Source organism: Hemiscyllium ocellatum, chromosome 1 (assembly GCF_020745735.1).
Source record: "Hemiscyllium ocellatum isolate sHemOce1 chromosome 1, sHemOce1.pat.X.cur, whole genome shotgun sequence".
Lineage (NCBI taxonomy): Eukaryota > Metazoa > Chordata > Chondrichthyes > Orectolobiformes > Hemiscylliidae > Hemiscyllium > Hemiscyllium ocellatum.
The window spans coordinates 10,709,172-10,730,341 of record NC_083401.1 but is presented as its reverse complement, the minus strand read 5'-3'; the positions used below and the strand labels follow the sequence as shown (position 1 = coordinate 10,730,341).

Below are 21,170 nucleotides of genomic sequence, written 5' to 3'. Positions count from 1 at the left end.
CCCAGGAGACTTATCTATATTCATCCTTTCCAATATTCCCAAAACCTCTTCCCTGCATATTTCCAGGGCATCCATTCTAATTATTTGTGATTCCATATTCACATCAGCAACAGTGTCCTGTTCCTGAGTGAATACTGAGGAAAAGTACTGATTTAATGTCTCTCCAATCTCCTCCGCCTCCACACACAACTTCCCACTACTATCCTTGACTGGACCGATACCTACCCTAGTCATCCTTTTATTCTTGACATACCTATAGAAAGCCTTTGGGTTTTCCCTAATCCTACCAGCTAAAGACTTTTCATGTCCCCTTCTCGCTTCTCTTAGCTCCCTCTTTAGCTCCTTCCTGGCTACCTTATAACACTCAATCGCCCCTACTGAACCTTCACGCCTCATCTTTACATATGCCGCCTTCTTCCCTTTCACAAGGGACTCCAATTCCTTACTAAACCACGGCTGCCTCACAAGGCCCTTTACACCATGCCTGACTGGTACATACCTATCGAGGACACGCAGTAGCTGCTCCTTGAACACTCCCCACATCTCATTAGTGTTCTTCTCTTGAAGCCTGTTTTTCCAATCCACACATCCTAAGTCATGCCTCACTGCATCATAATTTCCCTGCCCCCAGCTATAGCTCTTGCCCTGCGGCACACGATTATCCCTCTCCATCACTAAAGTAAAAGTCACCGAGTTGTGGTCACTGTCCCCGAAGTGCTCACCTACCTCCAAGTCTAACACCTGGCCTGGTTCATTACCTAGAACCAAATCCAATATAGCCTCCCCTCTTGTTGGCCTGTCGACATATTGTGTCAGGAAACCCTCCTGCACACATTGTACAAACACCGACCCATCTAATGAACTCGAGCTATAGCTCTCCCAGTCAATATCTGGGAAGTTAAAGTCCCCCATAACAACCACCCTGCTACCTTCACTCTTTTCCTGAATCATCCTCGCAATATTATCCTCTACTTCTCTAGGACTATTAGGAGGCCTGTAGAAAACACCTAACAGGGTGACCTCACCTTTCCTATTTCTAACCTCAGCCCAAACTACCTCAGATGGCAAGTCCTCTTCCATCGTCCATTCCACTGCTGTGATACTGTCTTTGACAAATAATGCCACGCCTCCCCCTTTTTTACCCCCATGTCTGATCCTACTAAAACATTTGAACCCTGGAACGTGCAACAGCCATTCTTGTCCCTGTTCTACCCACGTCTCTGTAATGGCCACAACATCGAAGTCCCAGGTACCAACCCACGCTGCAAGTTCACCTACCTTATTCCTTATACTTCTGGCATTGAAGTATACACACTTCAATCCACCTTTCTGGTTACAGGCACCCTCCTTAGAGATCGCTGCATTATTCCTAACCTCCCTACACTCAAGGTCCTGTACCCTAAAGCTACAGTCCTGGTTCCCATGCCCCCGCGGAGTTAGTTTAAACCCTCCCAAAGAGCACTAGCAAACCTCCCCCCAAAGATACTGGTGCCCCTCAGGTTCAAGTGTAGACCATCCTTTTTATAGAGGTCCCACCTTCCGCCTGGGAACCCTCCAACCACAAGGAATGAACTCAGATTTCTCCAGTTTCCTCATTTCCCCTCCCCCCACCTTGTCTCAGTTGGTTCCCTCAACTCAGCACCGCCCTCCTAACCTGCAATCTTCTTCCTGACCTCTCCGCCCCCACCCCACTCCAACCTATCACCCTCACCTTAACCTCCTTCCACCTATCACATCTCCATCGCCCCTCCCCCAAGTCCCTCCTCCCTACCTTTTATCTTAGCCTGCCTGGCACATTCTCCTCATTCCTGATGAAGGGCTCTGGCCCGAAACGTTGAATTTCCTGTTCCTTGGATGCTGCCTAACCTGCTGTGCTTTAACCAGCAACACATTTTCAGCTCCCCTTGACAAAGCCATGCTGACTCATACCTACTTTATCATGCAATTCTAAGTTGTGTGTAATTGTCCCTTTTTAATGGATTACCAATGACTGAGATCTGGTTAACCTCCCCTCCCCCATTAATATTCTCTTCCTCACGGAATGGCTTATTATTGATTTAACAATAAAAAGAGGAAATATAAAGGATAAGTCCAAAATATTAATTGAATCCCAAATAATGGAAGAACCCCAACAACCAATGTGACTGCATCTGTGAATTGTAAAGATAGGTCATTGTGGATACCCATCTCTGCTTCTTGAGCCAATATGTTGTCTAAAGTCAAAAATGAGAAACAGAAATAGAAATTGCTGCAAAAACTTAGCAGGTCTGGCAGCATCTGCAGAGAGAAAGTAGAGTTAATGTTTCGAGTCCAATGACCCTTCTTCAGAACTGAGTTTTTCCTACAATTTCTGTATTTGTTTCTGATTTCCAGCATCCGTTTTTGGGGGGTATTCTTATTGCAGAAAGTGACATCTACTGGTAAACAGTGATTACTGAAGGAGCTAAGAGTTATTTGGTGCTCAGTCATACATTGTCTTTATTTATTTTTACCATCTATGATGGTGAGTTGGACCATCAGTGCCAGCAATATTGTGTTGAATTACATTTAGTAATCGCATTTCCAGTGTACCCTCCACTCTATCATCATGATCAAACTGGGGGGTCAGTACTGGTGTACGAAGAACAGCAAGAGAGATTAGATTAGATTACTGACAGTGTGGAAACAGACCCTTCGGCCCAACAAGTCCACACCGACCCGCCAAAGTGCACTTTCCCCTACACCTAATACTACGGGCAATTTAGCATGGCCAATTCACCTAACCTGCACATTTTTGGACTGCGGGAGGAAACCGGAGCACCCGGAGGAAACCCACGCAGACACAGGGAGAATGTGCAAACTCCACATAGTCAGTCGCCGGAGGCGGGAATTGAACCCAGGCCTCTGGCAGTGTGAGGCAGCAGTGCTAACCACTGTGCCACCGTGCCGTCCCCTAAGCATACAAGCTAGAATCTGTTCTTTGTAAAAAAAAATAAGCTGCCATCCTGGTGAAGGTAAAATATAAGAGTATAAGCATGCTAAACCACAGATCTGGCCAAAGTTCTGCAATACTGCTACAACTAGTCATAAATGAATCACAGAATTGCAAAATTGTTAACGTGCAGAAGAAGGTGATTGGGCCTACCGTGGCTAGCTGTCTGCATTTTAACAATGCCAAACTCCTGCCTCCTCCCTGTAACCCTGCACATTTTTTTCTGTTTCAATAATCAGTGTCCTCTTGAATGCCTCGATTGAATCTTTCTCCACCATAATTCCAGACAATGCATTCCAGATCCTAATACTCACTACAAGAAAAGTCTTTACACAAATCTCATTTGCTTTTTTTGCAAAACACCACAGCTGTGCCCTTAGGTTCTCAATGCATTTATGAGTGTTCTCCCAATCCAATCTTTCCACATTCCTCACGATTTTAAAAATTTCCACTAAATCTCCTCTTCGCCTCTCATTTGGACAAAAACAGTTTCAAAGTTTCCACCTTATCTCATAATTGAAATATCTCATCCCAGGAACCAGTCTTATAAACCTCTTCTAAACTCTCTCCTGTGCACTTGCAAACTTCCTATAATGTGCCCAGAACTGTACACAGTACTCCAGGAGAAAGTCAGGACTGCAGATGCTGGAGATCAGAGTCAAGAGCGTGGGGCTGGAAAAGCACATCAGGTGAGGTGGGATCCGAGGAGCAGGAGAATTGACGTTTTGGGCATTAGCCCTTCATCAGGAATCTTATGTAAGAAACGTCAGTTCTTCTGCTCCTCGGATGCCGCCTGACTTACTGTGTTTTCCAACACCACACTCTCGACAATACTCCAGGCCTTACACACTCAACCTTCGATAACCTTTAATTCCCCTGTCTAACAAGAAACTATCTACCTCCGCCTTAAAAATATTCAATATATCTGCCTCCCCACCAGCTGAAGCAGAGTTCCAAAGTCGCACAGCCCTCTAAGGGAAAAAGAAAATCCCCTCCTCTCTACCTGAAAAGGTGGCCCCTATATTTTCAACAGTGCCCCTAATTCTTCACTGACCTACAAGAGCAAACATTCTTTCTATGCTAGTTGTCAGAGGGAAGTTAAAGTGGGAAAGGCAACAAGTAAGATCAGTCACACAGGATGGTTCATAGATACTAAAAACATTAAGGTCAGGGTGGAAGGCCACAAGAGGGAAGATTGAGGGAAGAAAGTGATGAGTGGCAGAGAACAAAGGCGGTGTTATTGGGGAGGCGGTGAGTGATGTGACAGTTTTTTTAAAAGGACTGAATATGCACTGTAACTACACTAAAATGAAAATGGAACAAGACTATTTGGGAAACTTCCCTAATTTACAAACCATGGTGAATGAAAATGTTTTTAGAATGCACTTTAAACAGGAGCTATGTATCCTACAGAGAGATAGCATCCAATTCCCTCTGATATCATTGGTGTTTTCAGAACATAGAAACAGGAGTAGACCATTCAAGCCTATTCCGTCATTCCACAAGATCATGGCCAATCTGTGGCCTAATTCCATATGCTTGCCTTGGGCTCATATCCTTTGATACCCTTGCTTAATAATAATTTATTTCCCTCAGATATAAATGTGACAATTGAATTAACATTGACTATTGTTTGAGGAAGAGAGTTCCAAACCTCCATGTCTCTTTTTGTGTAGGAGTACTTTCCAGCATAGCCTGGCCCTGAGATTGTGTCCCCTGCTTCCAGAGTGTTCTGCCTGTGGAAATAGTTTATCTTTATCTATCTTGTCTTTCCCTGTTAATATTCTGAATACATCAAATAGATCACCCTTAACCTTCTAGAATTCTAGAGAATAAAAGCCTAATTAACGTAATTTCTCCTCAAAACTTAACCCCTGAAGTCCAGGTATCATCTTTGCAACCTGCGCTGAATTTGCTCCAAAGCCACCCTTCCTAAGGTGTGATGCTGAGGTCTGCTCACAGTACTCTAAGTTGGGTTTTGTACAACTGCAGCATAACATCTGCATTGCTATGCTGCAGCTCTTTAGATATGAAGGCCAGCATTCCATTAGCCTTCTTGACTATTTTCTCCACCTGTTCATGGCATTTTAAAGAGCTATCCAAATCTCATTGAACATTCACTGTGTATAATTTTGTGCTTTCTTAAAAATAAACTGATTATCCTTTCTCGGTTAGAAACAGATAACCTCATACTTGCTTGTATTAAAATTTACCTGCTACAGCTTTGTCCATTCACCTAATCTATCAATATCCTGTTGTAATTTTATCCTGTTGTCTGGGGGAAGGTGATATTATCTCTAAACTGTTAATCTGGGGACCTGGGTTCAAATCCTATTGCTGCAGATGGTGGAATTTGAATTCAATAAAAATCTGCAATTAAGAGTCTAATAATGACCATGAATCCATTGCCAATTATTGGTGAAACACCCCATTTGGTTCACTAATATTCTGGAAGCTGCAATCCTTACTTGGTCAGGGTTACATGTGACACTGGACCCACAGCAATATTGTTGACTCTTAACTAACCACTGGGCAATTAGGGATGGGTACTAAATGTTGGCCTAGCCAGTGATGCTCTTATCCTGTGAATGAATTTAAAAAAGATATTTTGTTGACAGAGTTCAGGATTTTGACCCGGTGATGTTTGAAAGAACAGCCATTATATTTCCAAGTTGAAATGATGCTTGACTTGGAAATGTATTTGAAGGTGATGGTGTTCCCACGCACTGCTTCCCTTGTCAGCTGATGTTTGTAAGTTTGGGAGATACTAAAAAATAACTCGTAAGAGTAAAAAAGAGTTTTTTTTTCAGTGTACCAGTAGCAGAAGGAGTAGCAACTTAACACAATCTGCTTTAATATATGAAATGTTTCTTGTGTAATTGTTATCCCATCACCTTCCACAACTGACAGCTATGGGCACCTGCACTTCACTCCAATTTTAATCCTGAAATTGGTCAAGAGGCTCCTTCAACTTGTATGTTTTCATATGTCCTTAAATATATCTCTTAAAAATGTTGCTTCCTGATAAAACTTTGGTCTGAAAGAATGGACTGTAGTATATGTTGGGTATTTTGCAAAGTTCATATCCATTTTTATGATTTACTAGTAGTTAGATATAAAAAAAAGTGCTGAGGTAAAAGATGTTTGAGTATTTAAAGGAGTTTTTATTTATTCAGGGAATATGGGTGTCACTGGCTTGTCCAGCATTTATTGCCCATCCCTTTGCCTTAACCACAGCAGTTCATTTGGGACAGGTACATCCACAACGCTGTTCGAGAGAGAGCTCCAGGACTTTGACCCAATAACACTGAAGGAACAGTGATATATTTCCAAAGAAGGATGGTGAATGGCTTGGAGGGGACCTTACACCTTAGTGGTGTTCTCATGTATCTGCTGACCTTTCTCTTCTGGATGGTGTTACTCATGGACAGATGCTTTCAAAGGAGCCGTAATGATTTTCTGCAGTGTATCGAGCAGATGCCACACGTTGCCCCTACAGAGACAACATTTGTGCATGTGGTGCCAATTAAATGGGCTATTTTGTCTTGGAGCTGAAAATGTGTTGCTGGTTAAAGCGCAGCAGGTCAGGCAGCATCCAAGGAACAGGAAATTCGACGTTTCGGGCATAAGCCCTTCATCAAAGGGCTTATTTTGTCTTGGATGTTGTCAAGCTTTTGGAGCTGTACTAATCTAGGCAAGTAGAGAGTATTACACCACACTCCTGATTTGTGCCTTGTAGATGGTGGGCATGCTTTCAGGAGGCAAGTTACTTGCCACAGTATTCCTAGCCTCTGATCTGCTCTTGTAGCTGCTGTGTTTAAGCAGTGAGTCCATTTGAGTTTCTGGTCAATGGTAACACTCAGAATATTGACAGCAGATTCAATGATGGTGATATCATTCGTTGATGGTCCTTGATTGACATTTGCATGGTGTGAATATTTGTCACTTGTCAACCTAATTCTGGATGTTGCTGCATTTGGGCAGCAATATCTGAAGAGTCTTCAATGATGCTTAACAATCATCAGCAATTATATCTACTTCTGACCTTATAATGGACAAACAGTCATTGAATTAGCAGCTGAAGATAGTTGGGCCTAGAACACTGCCCTGCGGAACTCCTGCAGAGATGTCCTTAAGCTGAGATGACTGATCTCCAATAACCACAACCATCTTCTTTTGTGCCAGATATGACTCCAAATAGCAGAGAGTTTATCCCTGATTCCTATTGGCTCTACTTTTAATTGAGCTCCTTGAGATCAGACTTAGTCAAATATAGCCTTGATGTCGAGCAAATTCATTCTCACCTCCCCTCTGGATTCATCTTCCTGATGAAGGGCTTATGCCCGAAACGTGAATTCTCCTGCTCCTCAGATGCTGCTGACCTGCTGTGCTTTCCCAGCACCACACTCTTGACTCCCCTCTGGAATTTACAGGTTAGTGGGCTAGTTGGAAAGGAAGTATTTCTTCTAATTATGGGAGTTCAGAATAAGGTAATTTTACATTTTAATCGGAGCTAAACTGCTTAGATTGAACCAAGAAGCACCTTTTCGAGGAGAGGACAGTGAAAACATGGAACTCTCTACCCCAGAACTGTTGAGACTGAGCATCAAATGAAACTTGACAGACATCAGCTGGGCAAGGATATGAAGGATTAAAAAAGCAAGGCGAGTAAATAAAGCTGAATACAGATTGGCCAACAGAATGGCAGAACAACTCATGGCATATGGGCTACTTTTCTTTCTGGATGGCAATTTTGTAAATAAATAGCTAACTGTAACATAGAAAAAAAATCAATTTGAATTTGAGACATTAGGGACATTCATAAGTTGTCCACCTGAACAGTGAGACACATGAGCCTTTAGAGGTCACTTTATTAGGAGCGCAGTAAGTTTGAATAAATTAAATGGAAGAATTGAAGAAGTGTGACTGGAATGCAAATTTAATTCATAGCACCTCACTCAGTGAGGTGTACCATTTGCAGTATTTGCAGAGTTGTGAAGAGTACAAAGGTCAGCACCTAAAAGGTCAAGTAAAATCCTCAAATATTCATGAGGCAGAGCAGACGGAATAGTGAATTGATATGGAGAAAAGCTGACCTATAGTTGAAATTTTCCACTTCTCATAGAACTTAGTAACAGATAATTGAAAATATTTGAGATTCCAGTGCTTCTATTGAAAAGAGGTCAAAGCAATAATAGGGCTATTAGTTTGACATGTACAGTAGGAAAAACATTGATGTCTATTAAAAAGGAAGCAATTAACTTGTAATGGCAATAAATCCAAGCCAACGTGGTTTATGAAATGCAGGTCATGCCTAACTAATTTACTGGAATTCTTTGAGGATGTAACTAAACTAACAAATGCAATCACTGTGCATTGTCTTTACTTAGAAAAGTCAACCCTTCCCCTTCTGCCTCCCACAAGGTGTCGACTCTTGTTGGAATGCAATTAGGAATTTAAGAGCAGGAATTGAGCCATTCAGCCCCATTGAGTTTGCTCTGCCATTCAGTTAGATCATGGCTGATAGTCTCCATGCGATTTTCCTGGACTATCTCCATATCGCTTGATATCGTTTGTACCCAAATATCTAACGGTGTTTGATTTGAACTTGTCTCAGTGATTGAGCTTCCACAGCCCTCTCAGGTAGAACATTCCAATACCCATTGAATTTCTTTTACTTTATTCTTTCATGGATTATGAATATTATCAACAAGTCCAACATATGTTGCCCACCCCTAATTACCGTTCAACTGAATAACTTGGCAGGCCATTCCAGAGGGCACTATAATGCTGTGAAACTGAAGTCACAAAGCAAACACATCAGGTGAGGATAGAAGAACATTGGCAAACCAGATAGGTTTTTACAATGATCAATGATGGTCACTATTCTGAGATTATTTTTCAATTCCAGAACTATTAATTGAATTTAAACTAAAGACTGAAAGATCCCCAGGGCCTGCTACTCTGCCTCCCTGAATACGAAAGGGAAATATTGGAGATGTTGCTGGTCATCTTCCAATATTTTACAGACTCGGGAGCACAGAATCCTTACAATGTGAAAAGAGGCCATTCTGCCCAATGACTCTTCACCAACCCTTCAAACAACATTCCCCAGATGCACATAAACTAACATTTACCTTGGCTAATTCACCTAGCCTACACATTCCTTTAATATTATGGGCAACTTAGCATGGCCAATCCACCTAACCTGATCATCTTTGGACTGTGGGAGGAAACCAGAGCACCTGGAGGAAACCCACTCACTCACAGGGAAAACGTGCAAACTCCACACAAACAGTCACCCAAAAGTGGAATCAGTCTTAGGCCCCTGGAAGTGTGAGGCAGCAGTGCTAACCATTAAGCCGCACTATGCCACCCCAAGCAGTATAGATTAGAGGATGGCAAATATAACTTCACTGTTTAACAAAGGTGGGAGAGAAAACTCAGAGAATTACAGATCAGTTAGCCTTGCATCAGAAATGGGGAAAATGCTACAGTCTACTATAAAACATATAACAGAACACTTAGAAAGCTTGCTTTCTGTTCCTCACTCACTTGTGTTAATATTCTTTTTTCCTTTTCATCCATTTCATGGTTATCCTGTGTTGAATTATAAATTGGTCCTAATTGTTAGAGTTAAAACATTTTGTGGAAACTTTTGAAGCCACTTCCTTTGACAAATGCAGTCTTTAACTTTTTGTTTGTTAGCAGAATTGGTTTAGCTTTACTGTTGTATTTTTGTGTGGAAGAGGAACGTATACTTGTTCTTCACCACTCCTGAAGTAAAAACCAAATTCTGTTTCATTATTTGGTGATAAAAGTCAAAAAAGAGAGGAGTATCTCCTCACCTGCCCCTTACCCGAACTCCCTCTCTCACTTAATTCCCATCTTCTCACAGTCCAAGCCACACTGCTCGGGTTGTACAAGATGTCTGAGGTAACTAGTCACATTCTCAGGATAGGCGGTTTGCCATTTAGGGCTGAGATGAAGAGAAAAAGTGTTGTGTACCTTTGGAATCCTCTACTATAAGGTCCCAAGGATTAGATTAGATCCTCCACAGTGTGGAAGCAGGCCCTTCAGCCCAACAAGTCCACACCGACCCTCCGAAGAGTAACCCACCCAGACCCATTCTCCTATACTATATTTACCCCTGACTATAGGCAATTTAGCATGGCCAATTCACCTAACCTGCACATCTTTGGATCGTGGGAGGAAACCCATGCAGTCACAGGGAGAATGTGCAAACTCCAAACAGTCACCCGAGGCAGGAATCGAACCCTGGTCGCTGGTGCTGTGAGGCAGCAGTGCTAACCACTGAGCCACCATGCCATCCCAAATGCTCGGTTGTTGAGTCTGTTCAAGACAAATATCAACAAATCTTTATGGTTCTAAGAACCAAGGAATTTTGGATAGTGCAGAATGATGTAACTGAGTAACAAGATGGTGGAACAGCTTCGTAGGCCCAAATGGCTACTCCTCCTTTTACTTTTACAGTCTTTGAATATGAAAATGGCCATTCTAATGTAAACCTGGGTATTTTGAATTGGTGAGCTCTCTGATCATTGGGGCAGCATTGCTGATTCTTTGACAGGTCATGGATCATTGGATAAGAATTAAGGAAGGGAACACCTTCTGGTTTTCAGTTTTTCTGCTCAGGCCAGTTGTCGTTTGGATTAATATGGACAAACTCAACGGGAATCAGAGCCTAAAGTTTGCTAGTCTGTATATCTTTCCTTTTCTGTCACTGATTCAGGCATGGGTAAGATTATTTCTCAATAATGGATTGTTGACTACCTCCTTGGTTGACAATTTGTATGCATTGATGATTGTTTTTTTAAATTTTTTGTAGTGGTTGAACCAGAGTCACAATGCCTGTGTGAACTATGCAAACAGAAATGCAACAAAGGTAAGATGGATTTGAAATGCCTTTTTTTCCAGTGTTTCTAATACAAATCCTCACTTTAGTACCTTACAACATCTTCTGTATTTTTTGCTGGACACTCTTTTCCTTGGCCATACTTCTATGATAAGGTTTTGGCCATTTAAAACTGAGGAAACATTTCTTCACAGAAGAGAATGTTTAGAATTTCCAATCGCAAAGATCTGAGGCACACAGAACTCAGTCACTATATTTAAACATGAAATCTGCAGATGTTTGAGGAGTAGGAGAATCAATGAGTTTACAGCAGAGGGCAGGAAAGTGGCATTCATATAAAAGATCGGTCATCGGTGCTGGGTCCACTGCCTTTCATCATTTATATAAATGATTTGGATGTGAACATAGAAAGGTTCAGTTAGTAAGTTTGCAGATGACACCAAAATTGGAGGTGTAGTGAACAGCAAAGAAGGTTACCTCAGAGTACAACAGGATCTTGATCAGATGGGCCAATGGACCAAGGAGTGACAAATGGAGTTTAATTTAGATAAATGGGAGGTGTTACATTTTGGAAAGGCAAATCAGAGCAGGACTTATCCACTTAATGGTAAAGTCCTGGGGAGTGTTGCTGAACAAAGAGATCTTGGATTGCAGGTTCATGGTTCCTTTAAAGTGGAGTTCCAGGTAGATAGGATAGTGAAGAAGGTGTTTGGTCTGCTTTCTTTTATTGGTCAGTGCATTGAGTATAGTGCATTGGGAGGTCATGTTATGGCTGTACAGGTCATTGGTTAGGCCACTATTAGAATATTGCATGCAATTCTCTGCTATAGGAAGGATGTTATGAAACATGAAAGGGTTCAGAAAAGATTTACTAGGATGTTGCCAGGTTTGGAGGGTTTGAGATACAAGGAGAAGCTGAATAGGCTGGGGCTATTTTCCCTGGAGCTTCAGAGGCTGAGGGGTGACCTTATAGAGGTTTATAAAATCATGAAGGGTATGGATAGGGTAAATAGACAAGATATTTTGCCGGGACAGGGGAGTCCAAAACTAGAGGGCGTAGGTTTAATGTGACAGGGGAAAGATTTAAAAGCGACCTGAGGGGAAACGTTTTCATGTATGGAATGAGCTGTCAGAGGAAGTGGTGGAGGCTGGTACAATTACAACATTTAAAAGGCACCTGGATGGGTATATGAATAGGAAGAGTTTAGAGGGATATGGGCCAAGTGCAAAATGGGACTAGATTATGTTGGGATAACCGGTTGACATGGAGGAGTTGGTCCGTAGGGTCTGTTTCCGTGCTGTATATCTCTATATCTCAATATTAGAATAAAACAGCAATTAATTGTCACTTGTATTTACAAAAATACAGTGAGATGTGTATTAGTCGCCATAATTTGGCGCCACTTTAATTACAGAAATTATATAAAGAAATAATTGAGACAAAGTATGGGCAAAGTTTAGCTTTTGTTCCCTCCACGGCTCCTGGGTTTACGGAGTGGCTATGGGACACTGCTATCAAAGCTGTCCCAGAGGTCACCAAAGCAAGGATTTCTGAACTGGACCCACCACGCTACTACCACTGAAGCCAACACCAAAACCACTGCATTGCTGCCATAACAAAGAGGGACAGACTGGACCACTAAGTGCGAACGTTGAAACCATCACTCAAGCCATTACCACTTCAGTGACTGCCCAGAGCTGCCACATTGCCACGATAGGCATGAGGACTGGACCAGAACCACCATATGGCACAACAGAAACCACTGCACCGCTGCTACAAGGAATGGACCAGATCCATTGACGATGAAGCCTTTGATAAAACCACGGCCACAATGGCCACAAGGAAAGGATGTCTGGATGCCCTCACAACTGCATTCCTTCACCCTGGAGCTGGAGAAAAGAAAAAAAAGGTGAAAGAAACAAAACAAAAAATGAAGAATAAAGAAAAATACGGCTAGCCAAGTGAGTGGGAACATACAGGCAGAGAGCCTGAACACGTTCTACCCTGCTGTCACAGTCATCGTTTGATAAGCGGCGAGGTGATTTTCTCACTATGCAGCAGCAAGTTGCCAATTAAGGGAGATTTTTTCATGTTAATGTTATGAAGATGTGGATATACTGTACCTTTAAGAAAGTTAAAAGCTAGAAGAACTACCTGCCAGCACCAAGTGTTCTGAAGAAAAAGTAACATTTGGTCAAACAACTTGGTTAGCTTGTAGCTTGGAGACAAAAACAAGTTTAAATTCAGCCAATCAGTTTAAATTATACCCTGAAATACCAACCTGCAATCAAATTAGAATTGCGTATATTGACAACCTTAAAAGCCAGTGACATAATCCGATGCTTTGGGGTATAAGACCAGAGAAAATTGGGAGGCGAACTGCCAAGCCACCAGCATGTAAAGACTGCCCGAAAAATAACTATCGAAAAGGAACCTACATCAATCTGTAACCTGTGAAGCAGAATCCTCAAGAAGAAGAAAATAAGACAGAAATACAGAAAAGAACCGAAAGCTGCCTGGTTTTGAGATAAGAAGTTTTGTTTTTGTAAATCTTAGTCAGGATTTTTATCGGACCAGTATTGTAGAGGGGAAATTAAAAGATAGGTTAGAGGAAGGAGTTGTAAATAGTTGTAAGCTAATTATTCTCTGTTATACTTTAAAAAATAAAGTTGTTAATTTTTACCTTAAACAGTACTTAGCCTCTTGAATTTTCGCGGATTACTGTATGGGATAATTCTTTTCTGTGTTGATACCTGTGTTGTAACAGTGTGAGGGCTTGTCATCAGGATTTGAACTGGTTTAGACAGATTTGAATAGATTTGGGGGTACGAAAATTCCCAGCTGATTTAAACACTTGCAGATAAGTGTCCTAGATCTTTAAATAAAACGTCAGTGTGAGACAGTTTGTTTAATTTCGGTGACTTGTGGTTAGTTAAATTAAAAGTGACAGAAATGGATCTTAAAATTTCTGAAGAGGTTCTGGGATTTGAAGATGGTTCTCAAATTTGTCAAGAAAGTTTAGAAGAACAGAAAAAGGCCAAACTTTTAGAATTAACAAATAAGTTAGATTTGGGCTTAACCAAGGTCAAAAGTAAAGCTGAAATTGTAAATAAATTACTTCAAACATTGAGCTGTGTCAGAGAAACAGACAAATACAGTAGAGGCAGAAAAACTTAAATTACAATTGAGGAAAATGGAGTTAGAAGATAAACGAAGGGAGAGAGAGAGAGAGAGAGGAAAAAGAGAGAGAGAAGGTTCCGAGTTGCAAAGAGAGAGAGCACAAGGGAGAGAGAATTTGAACTTGAAAAGTTGCGATTTAGTCAGCGAAGTCAAGTTAACAGGATGGAGATGAAAAGAGACGTTAGTGATATATATAAATGTGTCAAAACTCTGCCTTATACTCATGAGAAATATATTGAAGCCATTTTTACTTCATTTGAAAATTTGGCTAGGCAGATGGAGTGGTCCGAGGATTTATGGGAAATGCTAGTTCAGACTAAACTGGTAGGCAGAGCAGGTGAGGTATTTGCCGCACTTTCAGATGAGGAGTCAAGAGATTATGAAGAGGTCAACCAGGCTGTTTTAATTGCTTATGAATTGGCACCAGAAGCATAGAAACAGTGTCTCAGAAACACAAAGAAGGAACCAGGTCAGACTTATGTTGAGTTCGAAAGAATTAAACAGTCATTTTGATCAATGGGTGCATGCTTTGAAAGTAGAAAGGACCTTTCAGTCTCTCAGAGCTATTATTCTGCTGGAGGAGTTTAAAAACTCACTTGCACAGATAGTAAAAATTCACGTGGAGGAACTGAAAATTCAGGAAGTGAGAAGGGCAGCAGAATTAGCAGATGAGTACATGTTGGTATACTAGCTTCTGGCTAGAATTTTGTCCTGTGTGGGATAGAAGTTGAGAGAAGGCAAGATCCTACACTACGAAACCAAGAGTCGAGCGCACTGGTAAGAATTTACCACACGATAAAAAAGAAGCCCAAGAGGGTGGAAAGGAGGTGAAAGGCCTCAGGTATTTCCACTGTGGTAAAGTGGGACACGTAAAAACACAGTACTGGTTATTAAAGAAAGGCACTGTGGGAAATGATGTGGTAAAAGAAGCTAAGCCAGTGACATTAGTGAAGGTAGTAAAGGAGACCCCAAGAAGAGCCGAGGAGCTGCAGGAGAGTGCACGGCCGAGGCAGGAGCAGGTTACAAAGAATTTGCCACTATGGGTGAAGTTTATTCAGAAAGAACAGGGGGAGAAGGACAAGAAGTTACAATTTTAAGAGATACAGGATCTAACTAGTTGCTAATAGCAAGGGCTGAACAAATATGCTCTCTTTCTGACCTGTTACCCGAGAGTGTGGTAATTTGTGGGATAGGTGGACAGAAATGTAGCATTCCCCTATAAGATCAGTTTGGAATGCCAATTCAAGACTGGGGAAGTTACAGTGGGAGTGATTGACGGAGTGTCAGTTCCCGGAATTCAGTTTGTTCTTGGGAATGATTAGGTATAAAGCACTTTTAAGTCCAGTGTATATTATCCCGAATCCCAGGGAACTATAGAAAGGTGGCATCAGACCTTGAAGACTATGTTGAGATCATACTGTCAGGATTACCTGAATGATTGGGATAAAGGTATCTCATTCATGTTGTTTGCCATTAGAGATGCCCCAAATGAATCTACTCTGTTCATTCCCTTCGAGTTAATATTCCATCATGAAATGAGAGGCCCTTTGAAATTAATTAAAGAAAAATTGTTATCTGGCTTTTGCCAATTCCTCATGATCATTATGGTGCATTTCCAATACTATTGCAGGTTGCTGAGGATGCATAGACATAGGGCACACCAGCATTGGAAAGCTGCAGCAGGGACTGTTATTGTGTGCAGACAGCAACCCAGCTCATGGACCAAGCTGCATCTCAGGGCTACTCACTTGTTCTGTTTGCCCTTGTTCACTTAGCAACTGTCTGCATGCTCACTCAATCAGTGCTTAGCCTTTGCTTGCTTTGCTATACCAATTTGTGCAGTTATAGGACAAAACACCTTGCCTGACCGGTCACCCCACTGGGGACAAGCATCTTGCTTTATGGCAGTTGTTATATCAGTCTCACAGCTATACCATGTGCCAACAGTATACATAGCAAACACAATGTATGTGGCATCAAGCAGGGTGTTTAAAATGAAACAGCAATATAAACAGACCTACATATGGTACTGGGTGTAGGCCTGTGTGATCCCGAATCTTGAGCCATTCTAATGCATTGATCAGGGTTTGCAGTGCACTTTTTGACCCAGATATTGCTGACCAATGTTTCAAAGTCTTAGCAGAGTAGTCCACCCTGGAGGCTCCCTGCCTCCATTTCTGATGAAGGGCTTTTGCCAGAAACGTCGATTGTCCTGCTCCTTGGATGCTGCCTGACCTGCTGTGCTTTTCCAGCACCACTCTAATCTAGCCCACACTGAAGTCCAGAGAGGTACATATCAGTCAGGGGCTCCCAGCGCAGTGAGTCCAAAGCAGTCCCCGATACCAGTCCAGGGGATTAGTAGGATTCAGGCATCTGATGACAGTGTTCTCAGTCAAAGGATCAGTGTCTCTGCAGCCCAGGGAGTGGATCATGGTCTCTCCTTGGGAAATTGATAGTCAATAGGAGACAGACCAGGGCTAGGTGATTGAGAAGATGTACAGCCATAAGTCATGCATCTAGTTACTTCATGTCCAGGGTTGTCCTGTTATGTTGTTTGAGGGGGTGAGCCACAGCCAGCCTGCCATATCCATCCAGAGAAATCAAGGGGAAAGGAGAGTAGTGAGTGGACAAGGGTCCACTGCCAAGTTATTGAGGTCTGCAGGAAACAAGGACAGTTGAGAAACGGGGGGAGGAGAAGAATGGGACAGCGTGTACATTATCTGCAAGAGAGAAGACGGTAAAGAATGGATTGGAAGGGATTCATGTGGAAGATGCATTCCTCCATGGTCAAGAAGAAGGGAATAGTGTATGACTGTACCTACCATAGTCACTCATATGCCAGAGACTGGGAGAAAAATGGACTGGTGCAGGCTCAAATAGGCAGATCAAGTGAAGTCATGGAAAGGTGCAAAGCCGATGAGGATTTCTGGAAGGGCTAGCAGGAAAGGGATTTGGATTTTTGGAGACTCAGCAACAAGTTGAGGTGGAGGCTACAAGCCACTTGCCTTCCATTAAGTTGAAAATGGAAGTGTGTAATGGAGAAGAAAATAACTATGACAATACTTGGAGTGGGTGACGTTAAGTGTCTTGACCATGGGGGTGGGGGAGGCTGCAAGATCTACGGATGTGAAGGTGTTTAAAATGAATCAGCACTATAAACAGACCTACGTATGGAACAGGGTGATCCCAAATCTCTAGCCATCCTAATGCATTGATCTGGGTTTGCAGTGAACCTTTTGACCCAGACATTGCTGACCAATTCATTCACACCAACACTTCTAAACAGAGGGAAAGGGAAAGAACTAGGATGTTGTAGGACAAAGCCAATGGTGTCTGCACACCCAAGCCCAGCAAGCATCTTGTCCCTCTTCCTTCTCAATGCTGCAGCAGACCCTCAACACAGAAATTGATCAATGATACATTCACTCTGGCTGTGGGGTTATGCTTCATGCTGGAACAACTATAATTGATACTACTCAGAGACACAAAGAACCAAATGTAAAGTTAAAGCTGTGCTATTTATAAAAACAGAATGCTACGTAATGCACAGTCTAGTACAACCTCGGTTATCCAAACATCGATTATCCGAATTTCCGATTATCCGAACAATATCTCAAGGTCCCAATGCTTGGGAAAACAATGTTATCCGAACATTCGATTATCCAAACAAATACTCCCCACCCATGCCGTTTGGACAATTGAGGTTGCCCTGTACATTGTCACTGGTGCCACCAAAGTGCCCTCAATAAGTCTTCCTCTCCCTGCCACTGCCTCTTAGGGTACTCCCTGGCTGTGTAGCTGGGGTGAAGGGAGCCTGCTCAGCAGTGGAGCCTGTTAGCCCAGGAGGTTTGGTCACGTGACCCCTGGAGTATTTGTGACTGGCTGAGCTAGACATGGTGAGGGCCTTCTTTACAGAGGCACGAGCTTCCAAGGTTCAGACAAGGCAGGCAGAGTTTATTCCCTTTAACTCTCCACCGCTGTATCTCCTTGAAGACATTCTTTCTTTGATCAAGCTTTTGGTCATCTTCTCTAATATGTCCTTATGTCATTCAGTGACATATCTTGTTTTATAATCCTCCTGTGAAGCAGTGTGTGGCTTTGTATAATTTGTTGTTGCAGTATTGCGTCAGATGTGGTATTTTTAACTGGTTTTTAATACAATCATTCTCTCTACTACCCCCAACAGCCAACGCCTGTGTCTAAATTCATCTTGGGATACCTCGGAGCAGTCACCAGCGCAGTCTCAATAGCAGTAAGTAATTTTGATATCTCTGTAAGTCCAATATGTTCTATCAGATTTCTGCAGTCACAGAACACAATAGCTATAGATAATTCATTTTTGTTTGATTGCCTCATAACCCTTGATTCCCTACTGATTAAAAATCTACCTCAAGGGGGGGAGATCTCCTTTCATTTATGTTATATGTTGTAGAAGTAGCTGTTAGAAGTTTTGGAAGTTGCATTTTTAAACCTATACAAACTATTTATGGTTTTCACTCGGCTCGCTATGAGTGGGGTTCTTCCTCCCGCGGGGGTGGGGGTGGGTCACGGACTGTTCCAGACGATCATAGCTTGCCATTCATTTAAATGGTGCACATGGAATATTAGGGGGAGTCACTCACCAATTAAGAGAAAAATAGATACTGTCAAGCCTTATAAAAGAGAGGGTCAATGTAGCCTTGTCAGAAGAAACGCATTTAACCGATAAGAAGCATTTGAAGTTGCAACAGGAAGGATTCAGCCAGGTGTTTTTCTCATTCTTTAATTTGAAAAGTAGAGGAGTTGCTAACCTCATCCGGAAGGACCTCCCATTTCAAATACTATGCTAAATTCAGGATGAGTGCCGGCAATTCATAATTCTTAGAGCTTTAATACATGGAGAGAATTATGGGATTCTGAATGTATATTGTCCCCAGCACATCTCCTTAAATTCTTAACAGATGCACTTTCTAGATAGGGGGAGACTTTAATCGTATTATTGACCCCAAGGTAGACAGGATGTCTAGGGGTCTTCTGAGTATGTCTCCGCAATCCAGGCAGTTGGTGGACCTGAACAGGGAATTGGGGTTGGTGGACATGTGGAGATGTCTTCACCCCGAAGGTAGAGATTTTACCTTTTCTTCTAATCCACATAAGTGCTGTAGTAAAATTGACATTTTTTTGTCCCATTGACCTTTTTGAACTCGGTGCTGTCTTGCAGAATAGGGAACATAGCCGTTTCTGATCATGCGGCAGTGTACATGGAGGTTTTGCATATGAAGGCGGCGGGACGGGCTTCCGGCGCTGGCACGTGGACCCCTTCCTCCTGAAAGATAGCATGTTTACGGAGTGTTTTTCGTGGGAGTTTAAAATCTTTTGGGATATTAATTTAGGTATGGCCAGTAATCCATCGGTGCTGTGGGAGATTGCCAAGATCTATGCACGGGGTTTGATTATTTCTTACTCTGCGACTCGGAAGTGACAGAGGGGAGAACAGTAACGTTTGCGTGAGGCTCACCTGAAGGCAGCTGAGACAGCATACTTTGACAGACCATCTATAACTAAATTGCAGCGGATTATAGCCCTTAGGGCTACTTTGAATGCTGCTCTCACCCAAACAGCAAAGAAGGAAATCTCTTTTGCAAAACAGAGATTATTTGAGTACGATGATAAACCGGGTAGACATCTAGCATACTTTGCCAGAAAGAAGAAAGCCCCCCCAATCTATCACATCCATCAGAGAGAGTGCTGGTACTCTTACTTGCAATACTAAAAAGATTAATGTAGCATTTAGAAAGTTTTATTTTGTGCTGAACCGGTCAGAGGACTGTCAGGTCAGAATGATGAAGCTGGAATCCTTTTTTAGGATCCTGGACCTTCCAGAGCAGGTGTCCTTTCTGAATGTCCCCCTGACAATTCAGGAAGTACAGGAGGCAGTGAGATTGCTCCTGAGTGGTAAAGCGCCCAGACCAGATGGATTTCAAAGTGAGTTTTATAAGGAGTTTATTGGCTGGGCCACTCTTGGATATGTACAATTATTCGTTCAGTCAGGGCTACCTCCCATCTTCTTTGAGAGAGGCAAATATTTCTTTTATTCTTAAGAAAGGAAAAGCCCTAGAGGATTGCACTTTGTATAGGCTCATTACTGAACATGGATTTTATGTGGTGGTGTTAAGACTGGAGAGGGTATTGCCTTTTATTGTAAAGGAGGACCAGACAGGTTTTATTAAGGGTTGTAGGTCAGCTAACAATATTAGAAGAGTACTAAATATGGTCCAGTTTTACCAGCAAGGAGCGATTCCAGGTTGGTAGACTTCCTGGATGAGGAGAAAGCGTTTGACCAGGTGGAATGGATGTACCTCTTTTACATTATGAAACAGTTTGGTCTTGGAGAGGTTTTTGCCAAATTGGTGGCAGTGTTGTATAGTGACCCAAAAGCAGCGGTTCTCACTAATGGTATACGGTCAGATAGTTTTAGTGTCGGCAGAGGCTGCTATCAAGGGTACCCTCTCTCACCATTATTATTTTCATTGCTGAGTGAGCCACTGGCGGAAGCCATCTGGATGGATCCCAATATAACTGTTCCCGAGGTAGGGTCAGGCAGGCATAAAATTACCCTCTATCCAGATGACGTCTTTTTCTTTTTAATTGATCCAATGACATCTGTGGCCTGCTTAATACAAGTGATTAATCTGTTTGGTTTGTTTTCAGAATATAAAGTTTAATTTTATGAAATCAGAGGGCATGCCTGTGCGGGGCCGTACTAGTATATCCAATTTTGGGGATGGAACCCGTTTCCCCTTTCGGTGGTCATGGGAGGGGGGTTTCTGTATTTAGGTATTTTTATCACCCCGGTCTTCAATCAATTATACAAAGCCAATTATGTGAAATTGCTAGAGAAGATAAGACAGGACCTTCGGTGCTGGGAAGATCTTCCAATATCTTGGTTGGGCAGAATAGCTCTGGTTAAAATGAATGTTTTTCCTCGTTTATTATATCCCATGCGAATGCTCCCTTTGATGCTGCAAAGGTAAACACTGCACAGACTTTACAGTTGGCTCGGATCTTTTATCTAGTGTCATAGGTGGTCTCTTTTAAGCTGAATAAATTGCAGCTTCCGCAGGAGTGGGGGAGTGTACAGATTTTCCAGACTTTAAGAAATA

General features: G+C 42.2%; 1 protein-coding gene across 1 annotated transcript in view; it reads left to right on the top strand.

The window, feature by feature from the left end:
- Positions 1–21,170, top strand: part of LOC132817603 (sideroflexin-5-like) — a 329,512-nt gene that overhangs the window by 141,045 nt on the left and 167,297 nt on the right. Inside the window, exons 8-9 of the mRNA XM_060828111.1 lie at positions 10,821–10,877; positions 18,215–18,280. Coding sequence (XP_060684094.1) covers positions 10,821–10,877; positions 18,215–18,280 — 123 coding nt within the window. The remainder of the gene's footprint in view (positions 1–10,820; positions 10,878–18,214; positions 18,281–21,170) is intronic.